The sequence below is a fragment of the Eucyclogobius newberryi genome, unplaced genomic scaffold (assembly GCF_026437365.1).
Source record: "Eucyclogobius newberryi isolate DKJ021-1_F unplaced genomic scaffold, fEucNew1.0.hap1 SCAF_9, whole genome shotgun sequence".
Lineage (NCBI taxonomy): Eukaryota > Metazoa > Chordata > Actinopteri > Gobiiformes > Gobiidae > Eucyclogobius > Eucyclogobius newberryi.
This window is the reverse complement of record NW_027316532.1, coordinates 22,233,717-22,248,616: the sequence shown is the minus strand read 5'-3', so window position 1 is coordinate 22,248,616 and position 14,900 is coordinate 22,233,717. Positions and strand designations below refer to the sequence as shown.

Below are 14,900 nucleotides of genomic sequence, written 5' to 3'. Positions count from 1 at the left end.
TCCTATTCCCACAGCTCGGTCCAGTCTGCAGCAGCGTCTGAAACCTTATTCCTTCACTTAAGCCACTTATCTGATGGCGCGGGGGTCGTTTGTTTGCCTCTGGGACCGACCGTATTTTGGAAACAGTTCGGTATCTACGGAAAGTCTTTGCTCTCGGCCGTTTGTCATTTCAGCGCAAGTTTCTCTTATGGAAGCCAAGTTTGGACATGTGTTTCTGCGCCAGGCGAGTGGAGGATGAGGCGCCAGACCCGATCAAAGGAAGAAAAGGGATTAGACAAGAGTGGAAGGCTCAAATCGAGACTAAAATGAGGGGGAAATGGCTGCACTGCAAAACAAAAGCCACGTACACTCTTATTCTTAAAGGATGTCGCTTTGTTTCTGAGGAGGATCTGATCTGTGCCCTTCTCATCTCCATGGAGATGTCACTGCTTGGCTGACTGTGTTGCATTAAATTACAACGTGACAGACCGGGGCTTTCTCTCTTACATAGCGTAAAACATATACTTTGAAGACGTACAACTACAGTAGGTGGCGGTAATGTAACAGTTAATGGATACTAACCACCAAAAAACACAGAAGAAGTTACGGACCGGGTTTTATTTGTTTTTTTTTATTTCAAACTACATTATCTGCCAATATGGGCCAGAAAACCGCACTTTCCGTATTGGCAATATATTTTGGTGTTATTTATTTATTTACTTATATTAGTTAATTCATCATGTTGAGATTGAATCATTTCTTATTGTCAACGATCTGCAAGTTCCGACTTTGGAAAAAAACTAGTTCAGATTATGTTTTGTGTTCAATTAAAAATCACCTTTCTTTATGTTCAGGGGTTTATTTGTTTTTTAAAAAAGACAAAATAATATGGAATCAAAAAGTGGGGTAAAAAGTACATTTCCCTGTTTCCCTGCTTTAGGAGATTCTGTTTCTCCGTGAAGAAGAGACAAAGAAAGAATGGATCCTGGAGAGAAGCAGGTGTCGAATTGTCCCCCAAAAATGTAAGATAGTGCATCTTTAACTATTATTAATCATTGGATATTCCTTTCGTGTATAAGCCGTTGCTAGGGAATCATAAACATTGCATCTTCTGGTTCATGCTGAGACAAAGCACCTCTCAGCTGACATTTTAAATCGCAATATTGACCTAACCTAAACGATTCCATAAAAAGGAACAATTGCAGTAAAACAAAGATGACTTAAGTTACAATAAAGTGAACTTCAACCTTACTCTAAATGCAACGTCCAGAGGTTAAACAAGAAGAGAAAACGAGTAGAACATGGTTACAGTTCTTAAAAGTCAATCTATAGTAAAGGTACGTGTACTTTGTTTTCACGATACCAACTATTTAAACTCAAGTTAGATTCTAAGGATAATAATAATTTAAAAATGCTCTTATGTGAGACGAGAAACAAACAAAAACAATGCAAAATAATAGTACTTTTTACGTTACCACTTCTGGTGATTTTTGATACTTTTGACAGCGATCATGGGCAAAATGACTGAAATGTTTCCACCTCAACGACGGGTTTGGAACAGCGTCTAGTGATCTAGTGATGCACAATAGAAGTAGCGCCAACAGTTCGAATAGTAGTAGTACATGTGGTAAAAGTTGCAATGGTAACGGCGTTGTTGGTGGTAGTTGTACTCGTTGAAGTTGTAGTACTACACATAAAGCGGCAGATAACAAATCAAACACTTTACTTACTTGAACTGAAATAATCCTGTAACGCAATAATTAGATCAGATTTTTGGCGCGTGTTTACATGTCCAAGAGAAATATGATGATGAAAAACATCGAGTGTCTGATCATAAGTGGATTTTTATCTGTTGTATTTGGATGACATTTTGTTGTTACTCCTTCGATCGTTAACATTTTCTCTTTCATCTGTATCTTTTACGCATTAGTTAAGCCATTTTTTTTGAAAAGTTTCCCTGGTAAAACCTGCACAGGTGTGAACCATCAGAAAGAAATCAGATTACTCGCATCAGATTTAACCTTATACGTGACCATAATCTGACAACTTCAGAAATCAGATAATCATCAGAAATTTGTGTGTGAACAGTGTCATTTTTTGAATCTCTTAAAGTTGCACTATAACATTTCCCTTACATTTACATTTCTTGTAAATATCTAGACTTACATAATCGCCACAGAAGCCGGCGGCGAGGGCAGGCGGACCGGCGCTGATCCAACGCCATCTGACACGTTGGTGACCTTGTAAAGCAGATGGAACGAGAGAAAAAAGGCAGCTACATTCATACTCATCCTCTACCGGGCGACGGAGAGCGGTCAACCCATTAGAACTCGAGCCACTTTCTTTTTTTTCAGCAGTACAGTCCTTTTTAATATCAACGGTAAAAACAGTCATGACTTTGAGCCGAAGCTAGCGTGTGTACAGTAGAAGGCCAACGATAGACTTTCGATACAATCTGCAAGTACAAATCATACAACGATAAAACCAAGGATGGGTTAAGGGTTAAAAGAGCAGAGGTCCCACTCGTTTACCCCGCGTAAGCTAGCTGCTATCCCGGGATAAAAAAGAAGTGAAATCGACTAACCGGCATGAAATGGGAAGTGAAATTGTCTGTGGAATAAACAAATAAATTGCTCGCGATTAATGCCTTAATAGAGAAGACGTGGCGGTCGCTGCCGGGACGACGACGCTTCGACTAAACTGCGCTGAAATCATAATTTAGAATGTGAAAATGTCTCCAGGTCTGCGCTCCGACGACGTCATCTCGGACATTCAGTTCCTCCGTGTGCGACGTAAATCCTTCAAGCGTAAATGAAATGGTTGGTCCGCTCGCCGACGCAGTGTTCCCCGCAAAAAGAAAATAAACCTGCTTAAAACTGGCCAACTGAATATAAGGCCACTCGTCGGAAAAGAATAAAACGGTCTTTTCCATGGTTGGTCCGGGCTGGCAACGCTCTTGTTCCAAAGTTCTCGAGGGGTTTTGGGCCGAAACGGCGGATAGACTTACTGTAGTTCAACGTCAGCCGCTCTCGAACAGTTCGTTTTTCAAATATGGAGAGGGTCAAAGGTCGGACGCGGATGACCCAGATGTGTCGGCTCACGCAACACGCGACACGTCTACACCCGTTAAAATGACTTGAATCCAGAATATTCGCTTTGATTTGAATCGGTTGTGCTCGTTTAGCTGCGTTAAATAGTTGCGTTTATTATGTGGAGCTTTTGTTTTATGAGAAAATTTTACTTAAAAAAAAAAAAATTGCATTTGCATGTGTTTTTATCTGGAGATGTAGGCAGTACAATTTGTTGCTCGTTTGCTTGGAATCTAAAAAATCTGTTGTACATTTAACTTTAATTGGCAAACATTGCAGGCTAATAGAGGAACAGCAGTAATGTTTGTCCTTTTGTGTGCAAATCTGTAGCTTTTATGATTAAGAAAACTCACAGTAAACGCCAAAATGTAGTGAGGTTTAGCTTAAATGTTAATGATAAATTGAGAATTGTAGTTTTTTTTTTAGGTATTTCAAACTGGTTTAAAAAATGTTGTTCTTGTTTCAAGTAAGATTGTAGTTTCAAGCGACTTATTTATACAAATTTAGCAAAGTTTTTCCTTTTGCCTCACCAGCTGAGACTAAACTACACAATACAATGGAATATGGTCTTTTACATTGGATATATTGGAACTAGGCCTGAGCAATTTTGGAAAAACTAAGATTTCAATTAGGTTTTTGACGTTTTCAATTTCTATCAAAATTGACACACAGCTTGACAGCTTTTGAAATAACTTAGACCTACAAACTAAATAGACAAACTAGTCACAACTACTCAAATCAAGATTACATTCTATTCTAGGCATTTTAAGTCTTGGTGTAGACATTTGTTTGCAGTGCGGCGGTCACCGAGGGGCCCGTATTGTCAGTCGTCCCGCGTCCCGAGCGCTGGGGGGTTTGGAGTTCTCAGACGTCCAGGCGACACTCGCACAGCTCCTTGTAGATCCTCTTTCGAATGCGCGGCATGTCCTCCTGACTGAAGCGGAAAGGCTGCTTCACCGATAGACACCGGCAATACTGAGGAGACAAGTCAAGCCCAGTGAAAACGTGCACTTCTAGATGTGATACAGAGGGAAAGGACACTATTCAAGAGCCTGGAACTGATTTTGAACCTGTTACCGTATTTTCTGGAGTATAAGTCGCACCAGCCAAAAAAATGCATAATAGAGAAGAAAAAAAACATATGTAAGTTGCACTGGAGTATGAAATGCAGTAGCAAATGTGAAAATAACAAATAATATCACATAAAAGTCGCTCCGGAGTATGAGTATATGAGTATAAGTATAAGTAGCAGCCCGGCCAAAATTATGAAAAAAGTGCGACTTATAGTCCGGAAAATATGGTAAGTTACTTTTCTCAGTTTAACCTTGAACCATGACAGAGAAACAACTGTCTGGGAGTTTTCATCCAACAAAAATGCCTTTTTTTCTTAATGTATAGGCAATATTTCTGTTATTATGTTGTGCTATGGTGTAAAAGGCATAGTCCTGTTGGGCTGCGATCAAAAGTAACACAAACAGTTGCCTTGTGCATCAAGTAGTCGACTCAAATGAAGTGTGGAATGAGTAAAAACGCTCAAATCGATCTCTGTGCCGAGAAAAGTACTTGTAAATTGCATTTGTTCACAACACAATTTGTTCACAATTAAGTTTTTTTTTTAATAAGTGTTTTTCTATAAGAGTGTTTTTTATAAGTTATCCGTTTTTTATTATTATACTTCGATACTTTGTGTTGCAACCCTGGAATATCCCCATTGTGGGACAAATAAAGGCTTATCTTATCTTAATCCGTTCCCAAATCTCAAGCTAAGCAGTCTATTGTTGACAGAATTGATAAGTCGACTAAACTAAAAAAAGACCTACAGCGCTATTTTCCTGAACTACAGAAAATAAACACTTTAAATGTATGTATATGTATTTTGCCTCCATTTAAACATTTGCGTGCGGCCATTCTCCAGATCTAGGGATTGGTTTAATGGATGCAAATATTACTTCATTTTGCTGAAGTATTGTACATTCTTGACACATACAAACCTATTTATTTCTTTATTTGTTTGCTCTTTTAAGACAAGGTTGTGTAAACACCAACAACAATAGAATCATATGTTCAGTTCATGCATTTCAAGCTAAATATTGCATCTTTTAAATGTGGAAACGTCTCTACAAAACAAATAAGGAAATAAGAAATAATTTGCCTGAAAATACCGTGATGATTTTCCAGAAGACTAAATGTGCTTTGGTGGAATTTGTAAAGTTGTAATTACACGTTTCTGTCATCTTTTCATTCGGTTGCATTAGTCATCTTCAAACATGTTTTCTCGGGACGTTTTCATTCATTTTCTTGTCGTTTACTGCTCCTCTCGAGCTCAGAGGAAGCTGGAGCCGATCCCAGCACTTTGGCACAAACACGCTTTCTTTCACAGGCACTAACCACTCTGCCACCGCACTGACTGGAGCTGAAACTGTCGTGTTAAGCAGAGGGTGACGTGGCAAGTGTGTGTTTACATCTGCCATCACTGCCACGCCTAATAAACAAATGACTAGGTTTGGCTCAAGCTGGTGGTTTGGACGTTTCACCGGATAAGACTTTTAAGGTTTAAAATAAGCCCTTTTTAGGTTTTCTGTGCATCTTACTTTACCTACTATCCAATATCTAATGCATCGTTTTGTTGTTGTAAATAATGAAAATAAAATAAATGTCTAATTGTGTCAGTTAAATCCTGGTTTTCTATATTCATAATGGACATTTGAACTTTGATTAATTGTATGGCTTTGCTTCATGTAGTGACTTGGACTTTGTTTGTCTGGTTTGGGGCTCTGGGATTTATGCTTTTATAACTTCATTTAGTATTTTCAGCATTTTAACTAAATTTATACTTTCTCATTATGCTTACTTTTACTTTTGTTTTAGTTTTGATGCTTACTTCTAGATTTGATGCTTACTTTTACATTTTTTGTTTGTTTTGATGCTTACTTTATTAAATTTACTTTGAATTTTGATGCTTACTTTCAAAATACTTTTAGTTTTTGTGGTTACTTTTAACGTACTTTTAGTTTTGATGCTTAATTTTAATTTCTTCATTTTGATGCTTACTTTCAATATAATTTTAGTTATTGTTCTCCACTTCCTCTAAAAAATATACAACCTTTTCTCCACAAATGGATGTGCTGTACCTTGATGTCATGTAAATAATGACCCATAATAACTTGCACTTAATACAAATAAGGTTGTGAACAAAAGCCTCTGATAAAAACACATACACCAATTTTTTGTTGCTTCTTTCTGGGACACAACAAACCACAAAGACAGAAAGAACAGAGCTGCCTCACCTCAAGGACAAAAACCCCACAGTCGCTGTCATTTTTCTGCTGAGGAATCCCCTGGGAACACACAAGTCCAAGAGTCACACAGAGAACAAGGGTGTCCACTCTGCTGCTCTGACTTTGGTGCCGTGATGGACTAGAGAGAGCGCACTACAAAGTTACAGCAGAACGTGCAACTATGAGAATGACTGTGGCGATTTCTGCTGTGAATTATCCATCTCAGGTCATCAAAAATATCACGCGCACCAAATAATGAACCGTAAAAATCCCAGATCTATGATAGGAAATTATGAGTATTACCAAAACACTGTAATTGCAGTTTTTGAATTGTCTGAAATAAATGCCTGTTATGAAAATATTGTTGTTGCTTCCAGGCCAAAAAAAGGTTAGAACCACTGAGTTTGAGGAAAAATAGCTGAAGTCTGTGGAAGCTTCTGTTTTTAAAGGGGCATATATACATCACATAAATCCAAAATCAATGAATGATGATGAATATGGCTGGAATTATACTGCAGAATTGTCAGTCTGGTCAATTAGGCGTTTCTTCTACTCTACACTTTTCTAAGCCAAGGCAGTAATTGGCCATGTAACACTCGACATGTGAAGTGAATTCATGTCCAAGGACGGGGGAGAACCCATGGTAACCAGGGCGCCTGCGCTGGCCAAGTCTCATACATAATCCATGCCCGCTTCGTGCCAAACAAAATCTTACATTCATGTACATCATCCAGCTATTTTCGGGCAAAATCTTTCAACAATTTACCTTGATGATGGTGATCTTCCAGCCTTTCTGGAACGCTGTTTGTTTTTTCTCTTTGGCTTCAGCCAGAAGGTACTTCATAATGTTCTGAAAATGATACAGAGACGATAATGTAGAGGCAAACATCACCTTTATGCTTGAGCTGGTGAAAGTGTTGAAAATGCTGGGATATCAGACTTTTTTGTCTTCTAAAATGGTAAGATTTATTCTTTAAAGATCCCATATCATGGTAGTTTTCCCATTTCGTAGTCTTGCGTGTTACAGGGATGACATGTTGATGTGAATAGGCACATCCGACATCCGACACATGTCCGTCCGCACATCCGAGGAGAAGGATATAGACTGTACTCTCGCTAAAGACTGCAGGAATCAATCAAAATCTACTTTGGGCACATACATGAGGCACCAATAGCACTGTAAGAAGGTTAAAAGCTCTGAAAAGTTAGTATGATATGGAACCTTTAATGGAACAGAGTTTATTATAAACCGAGTGTCTAAATCAAATTGCATCAACGTATACAACATTTCGTCAATCGTAAATCCAGAAAAAAATTGTCCACCATGTTATGATTTTCAGAGCGTAAGCACACGCACATATGCTAAGGGGTTAGTGACAGCCAGAGTTACAACAGTTTCAACGACCCACATGTACCTTCTCCTTCGACAGCTTGCAAACGGGTAAAATCATGTACCTCAGCTTCAAAAACACACAGATCCATAACGGCGGCACTCACTTCTGTGGTGTGCCTGAAGACGATGCCTTGGCTGTCGTAGTAACTGATGGTTTTGTGCGCCATGCTGACGGTGACCAGAGACCAGTGGATCTCTAAATGAATGGGAATGAGCACCAGCCACTTGGAAAACAGGTCGATCTAAAACACCAAATACATGAAAAGGTTAATCAAAACGTAATATCTATCGATCCGCAAAAGCTCAAGTGAACAAATCGTACAATTAAGTCAAGCGGAAATCGTTGAATAAATAAAAGAAACACAGAAAAGCGTGCAAACTACACAAAGACTCGCTGATTGCCTTACTTTTTTGGTCCACCTCTTCACACCCTCATAACCCTTGGCAACCAGCTGCTTGTGGAAAAAGCTGTTGAAGAAATGAACCTACGACGACACATCAATAAAACTAATTAACACGGCGAAAGTTAAAGGTCCTTGAGTGAAACTGAACATAATCCATCACAGGAACTCATTTCATGCAGAGAGAACACGATCAAATAAAATCACTCTTACTTTCTGTTCGGTGGCCTCCATAATGAGCTCCCCGTACATGTTGATGATCTGATCGAATAAAAGACACCATAGTTAGTACTCTTAATTATGAGTTTCCATTAAAATAAGAACACAGGACATAAGTACATGTTACGAATGAAATGAATTGAATTGAAATTGAATTGAACGTAATGCTGATTTGTTGATGATCCGTTTGATGTTGGACTGTGAAAGTGTGATCTATGGCTGAAGAAAATAAACGTGGTAATTTATAATATGGAAATTAATTATGCCACTGACGACATTACGTACACTAACGCAGGATTATCCCCCAAAAGCTACTCTAAATGTACAATAATGGTTAAAAAACATGAGATGCGATAATGAATGAAAGTAGTTTGTATCTTTACGGAGTCGTGCAGGTTATTTATTCAAACCTCTACAGCTTAACTCCTAATTAACTTATTATAGGACACATGTTATGCATCATGTGTAACGTATTGTATGATTTGATATTGTATTGTATTGTCCTTTAAACATGCTCTTGAGGCACCTTTGCTTTGACATCTCACGTTTTAGAACTTATAAAATCTATGCATTCAAAAGAGCTAATCGCTTCTGTTAATTCCCCTGGTCTGGCATTTCCCCACCAGGATTTGCGTTTGCACACCATCTACTGGCAGGAGAGGGAATTACCGCGGGGAAGTAAACCGAAGCTAGCTCGCCATCCAACATGCTGATGTGAGAACGCAGTTGTGCGACAGAGGCAACGTTCAAAGCGAGTCTGGTGGCAATTTTTTGACTTAAAAACAGAACACGAGACCTTCGGATCTCTACTTAAAACACCACAAAGCTGGGAAATGTTGTGTGTCTGTGTGAGGCTCAGAGAAGGCACAGACAAGGAAGAGTGAATACAACTAAATAGAAGAGGCAGAACGTGGTTAAAAACTAAAATAAAAGTAAATTCCTGCTATGTTTAATCCACACAGAGCCTTTCCTTGCCCGACAGCACCAGGTGGAAGAAGTCCTCGGAGTCTGTGTCGTGTTTGTACCTGGTCGTTGATCCAGTTCTGCTCCTCTAATGTGCTTAGGTCGTCCAGACTCAGCGTGTGTCTGTTGTGCGTCACCATGAACCCTGCCACGGGGGCAGAGGCCAGACCCGCTCTGTACCGCTTCACCTCCTTCTGGATGTCCAAACCCCTGCCACAAACGACAGAATACCAGATTCAGAAAGGCGCGGATTCATTTATCAACTAATGACGTAGAGCGAGTCGGTTTAAACAACAAAACACAAGGTCAGTTTTGTGTATTACAATTGCGGAGAGTCAAATTAAAACCCAATAAACACGAGTGAGATTGGCGTTGGTGACGCTTACTTGTTTGTGAGGTCAGATTTGCCCTTCTTCTTCAAATGCTCCACAACATCGTTTTCAGCAAGAGGAATGAAACTGCCATATTTGATATAAAAGCTCTCGAGGAATTCTAAAAAAAACAACAAGACGTTTAACAATTCAGCACAAGAAATGTCAAAAACTGTGAAGTAAAGTTGGGTTATATATCGAATTATTGAACCAGAAGTACTTAGTTGCATAAGCATTGGCGTATTATAATGGTCACGTTAAGTCTAATATAAAATCATTTCCAGAATTATGAGAAATTAGGACCATCGCCATGGCATTTAACAGTTTAAAACTGAATATTATATCTTCTGAAGTCCTCAAAATGTAGCATATCACAGAAAGCTGAAACCCACTGGGATCTGCAATTAATTTAAATGGAATCAAATCAAGAACAAATCTAATGATCAGCATCCAATCATGTAGATAAAATCATGTAGTTTGGAGGCAGTTATTTTTTTTTAATACAATACACATTTTTTTGTGTTTAAAGACACCGACTAAAAGTTGGTCTTTTTCATGTTCTTGAAATTAATATTAAATCTATATCTATTTGTTTTGAGAAAATATACAATAACATCATACAATAAAGTTAAATACACCATTATTGCCCAGTCATACAACCAGGACACCCCAATGTATAATTTAAACACCTTTTTATACAAATACAAACCATATTTACACTTTAAGAATACATTTGGAGACACATGACCCAGTTGTCTAAAATTATTCCTATGCTTGACCATGTTTTTGTATCAAACATGACAAACGTGCACTTGCTCATTTGCTTATTTAAATTTAATCTGTTCAACTGTTTATGTCTGGTTAGAATTAATCTTAAAGTGAGAGGAGATGCCGAAGGACGCCGCCGCTTCAAACCACAAACTGTTGACAAAGGATGTCTCTAATATTGCGCGTGTATCTGAGCCTTGCGTAATCTTACCGTGGATAATGTCAACAAGCTGCTCGCACTCGGCTTCTTGTGATCCGTCATCTAACCGCTCTCCGCTGCTCTCCTCGGCCTGGTCCCCTCTGTCCCAGGTTCCCAGGCGACAGTACATCCTGTGATCCCGTAATGCCCACAGGTGCTCTTCCATGCTCACTGCGATGGGGTCCTGAGGCGGAGGGGGGACAGCGGGGGGCTTGGAGGTCTCTAAACCCATAGCTCCCATAACTTCCTGAGTGTCGTCTGTGGGTGTGGTTCCATTGGACAAAGTAAGATTTAAAGAGTTTGTGTTCTCACAGGTCTGGTCTATCAAAGTCAAGTCGACAGCAGAGGAATCTCCCGGCTTTGTACCAATCAGCAAAGGTCCATTTGTCACAGTTTCACTCACATCGTTCTTACTACACTGCAACCCGTTTGTGGTAAAAATTAACTCTCCATTTTGTGACAAAGATTTTCGGTCAGTCTGCTCTTCTTGTTCTAACTTTGCTTGTTTGTTTGCTTTTGATGGAACTTGGACATTTGTTGAAGAACATAACGCATTATCATCATTTTTCCTTTTAATCTCCCCTGGTGTGGTTGTAGTAGTTGTAGTTAAAAGAGTAGGTCCCATCACAGGACTGCTTTGAACCACGTCGACTGGCTTATCCAAAACCTTCATTTCAATGTCATTGTTATTAACACTTCCCTTTGCTATCGGAAACTTCTTATTTTGTATATTTTTAATGTCTGAGGATACAGAGTTCACCGCAAGCCCATCATGATCAGGGACCGGTATTTCAGTGGAGTTCTGTGACGGACTATCAGCTCCCATTTTAGTACCTTCAACTTCTACCAAGTTATCATTTGTCAAGTCAAAAGACTTTGTGTATGTCAAGAGTCCTCCAGTCCTTTTAGGAGTCTCTTCCAGAGCACTCTCTCTGCCTCTGGCTCTCCCTCTGGCCCTTCCTCTTCCTCTGTTTGGGGTCTGGACATTGTGGCCGTGGCCGTGGCCATGGCCTTTAGGGCCGCAGCAGTCACATGACTTAGGAGTCCTTTTCCTCCCTGATGTGCGGCCATTGACCACTGGCTGAGCAGGGGTTGGTGTTAAAGTGGACAATACAGAACTTGCTTCATTGTTGATGGAAGTGTCATTAAAAGGAGTCGAGACATTGGTTGAATCAGAGTTGGGGGTGAGTTTGATCAGTGTTTGGGGTAAGGTCTGCTCTGTGGCTTCTGCAGACGGGGGCACAACAGGGGGCGCTGTGGTAGAGGCTGGTAAAGGCAGTGCAGACGTTGTATTCATCGGGGAAGAAAAGCCGCTGTGAACCATGACTTTCTCCTTTGGCTCTTCAACCCCATCCCCAACACCGCACTGCACACTCGCTTGTCCTATCCTCGTGTCCTATCTTCTTCCTTATACGGGCCCACGATCCAAGGCAGTTCTTTGTCTCTGCAATCCTCTGAACATAAACATCAACTCAGATCTCCACAAAATCCAGAGGACAATAGCGACCAAGCAATGAAAAACACCAAAAGGTCCTCATTTCATGTCCTAGAAAAGAAAAAAATAAATACAATCAAAAGGACGGATACATAAAAGGTGAGACCGAAGAGTAAACACATTTACACAATGTACCATATAAACTTGGCCACTGACAAAGCAGAACTGAAGAACCTTAAAGAATCTTAAACTGTCTGGAGAAACCAACAACTAACAAAAAAGGATGTCTGAAATTCAATAGAATTTGTTTTATTTTTACAGAAACATTTAATGGAGTCAAATTAATATTATTAAATAGACCCTTTAAAATAAAAGATGACCATAAAATATTTTCAAAGATCATCAGATCTAAATGCAGATTACGAAGCCTTTAAAACATACAATAAGCAATAAAATGAAAAATCTGTGCAAAAAATTGTCTTTGACCTACATAAAATTGATCTGATAAGCTGTAGTAAAGTATGTAACATATGTCTATCTCTCTTACCTTGTCTCCCATTAAATGTGTAAATCATACAAATATACAATTCTAAATGTGTTCAAACCAGACTTTGATGTCACTAGGATGTATCCGTTTATTCATTTGCCAAAACCAAATTGTATTTTAGAAATCTTTTCACAGAAAGAAAAATGATGCAGGGAATTGTACTGTCCAACCATATATTATAATCATATGTATTTAGCTAATCGGTATTACGGTTACTAGATTACAGTTGTGAGAATTGTAGCTCATTGTAATCAAAGTAATAGTAAAGTTTGACACTAGTACAAACCGTCAGCTGGTTCAATGAAATAACTTGAGGAAAATAACAACAGCCGTTAGCTAAGCGCGTTTAAAGCTAACACAGTTCTCTCGCCTTCATCCTCTTCACGCACATCGAGCTCCACCGTGAAAGTGTGTGAAATAAACACATGATTATTCTCAAACTATTTTGTAAAGTGCGTGATTCTCAAGAAAGAGCTTGAGACCTGCTCAAAGGAAACATACGAAACCACCAAATAGCCACGGCTCACATTTCCTCCATTTTTGTGAGGAAGTGGATGTAATTCGATGACAAAGGAGCACTCGCGCCTAGCTTACTGATAAGAGCAAAGATCAAATGTGCAAGAAACAGCTAAATAACTCCACAGTTTATATTGTAACACAGTAAAACAACAATCAGAGTTTACACTTACCAACAACACGAACAGAAGAAACAACACTGTGGTCGCTTATTGATTGCGTCATCACGTCGACGACCATGCACGCCCCCGAAACCCTTGCGTAGAAATAACATAAATACTCGTAAAAATATATATAATAATATATTCTAAATTATATATTATATATAGATGTGAGAAAAATATTAGGGAATTCTGCAAAGCCCTAAGGAAGAGTTTTTCTCGAATTTAAATTCAATTTATAAACTTAAGTAAATTAAATTAATAAACAAATAAATGGATGAATAATTTACTAAATAAATATGACAAACAGCAAGAGAAATAACTTTCTATATGTTTATACAAATGAAAGTACAATGAAAAATCTTTCGAGAAAGGTCCTGAATATAGCAGTACTTCCTGACCTGAATTTGATCATTGATATTATGGCATTTGCTACACAGTAATAACAGACACGACACACAACTGACTTTCCCCCCCTTTTAATTACAAAACATCTGAGAACAATAAATAAATCTAACAAGTGAAACATTATTGGCTTAAGTAAAATCTAAAATAAAGATTTAATGGATATCATTTAGATCAGAACCACAGTTATATCTCATTAAAGGTCACAGGTTTGTGTAACAAATTCAAATGAATACATTTTATCTAGGAAAAAAAGACGCAAGTTTACTCTACATCTGAACTAACTAAATTTGAAGTCATATCTATTATACATTTTGTACAAAGTCAGTGCTCAATTATTATTTACGTCCATGATGTAAATAAGCAGGCATGTGTCTATTCAAGAACCATTTGACATGAACTTTCTGGCATTTAAAACAGAAAAGTATACGTTATGTTTTGATGACATTCTATTTTCAAACCAGTGAAAACATACAATTACATTTAATGGCAATGTATATGATGTAAAAAGGTAGCATTCGTTCTGTTACATATTAAAATGACACAATTTAAAGCATATTATTTACATTTTAACCTGTTTGTAGGCACCATTTCCTCTGTTCTTATCTGTACTTATTAAGCTAAAATCTCTGTTTTGAATTCTTAATTGCTATGACAACCGTGCTAATGTCTCTTCTTCTTCTCTCTCTGAAACCCATGGGTAGGAGTTTGTTGAAGGTTTCATGTGACTGATGAGGTCCACCAAGACTGTGGCATTTGGAGATGAGGGAACTAACATTCAACTGCATTAGAGTCAATGAGGAAAAAAAACAAACAAAAATACAATCAATACAAAAATCCTCTTCTTTTATGAGAACATGACGAGCTTCACTTGTTTTTGAAGGTGACAGTGATGCAGTAGACGTGGCCAGCTGAGGTCAGTGAACCTGGAAGTAATAAATAACAATGTGTCAATATCATTTTGTTTTATATTATCTTTATGTTATCTTAATTATATAGATACCTGTCAAAGTGAGGCTTGGATGGCTGGAGTGTGGATGGTTTTGGAGACTGCTGCCCCGGTACTGCCCCCTGCTGTTAACACTTGGAGTTGCAGCTGATAGTCGCTGTCTGGTTGCAGTCTTGAGACAATTACTGATCTGTCAAACTGTGAACAAAATCATATTTATTGAAGAA

General features: G+C 38.5%; 2 protein-coding genes across 4 annotated transcripts in view; both read right to left on the bottom strand.

The window, feature by feature from the left end:
* Positions 1–3,783: 3,783 nt before the first annotated feature.
* Positions 3,784–13,404, bottom strand: senp5 (SUMO specific peptidase 5). The gene is made up of 10 exons (XM_072438907.1): positions 13,332–13,404; positions 10,673–12,206; positions 9,709–9,814; positions 9,385–9,532; positions 8,354–8,401; positions 8,147–8,224; positions 7,844–7,981; positions 7,113–7,196; positions 6,356–6,406; positions 3,784–4,043 (listed from the first exon to the last, which is right to left on the bottom strand). Exons 2-10 carry the CDS (start codon positions 11,982–11,984, stop codon positions 3,933–3,935), a joined length of 2,076 nt encoding a protein of 691 aa, XP_072295008.1. The 5' UTR covers positions 11,985–12,206; positions 13,332–13,404; the 3' UTR covers positions 3,784–3,932.
* Positions 13,405–13,805: 401 nt separating this feature from the next.
* anos1b (anosmin 1b) overlaps positions 13,806–14,900 on the bottom strand; it is an 82,931-nt gene continuing 81,836 nt past the window's right edge. The window contains exons 14-15 of one of the 3 annotated variants that reach the window (XM_072439073.1): positions 14,728–14,871; positions 13,806–14,650 (exon numbers count right to left, since the gene is read on the bottom strand). In XM_072439073.1, the coding sequence (XP_072295174.1) occupies positions 14,731–14,871 (141 nt within the window). In that variant the 3' untranslated portion in view covers positions 13,806–14,650; positions 14,728–14,730. The remainder of the gene's footprint in view (positions 14,651–14,727; positions 14,872–14,900) is intronic. The other 2 variants (XM_072439070.1, XM_072439071.1) reach the window with 2 other exon arrangements.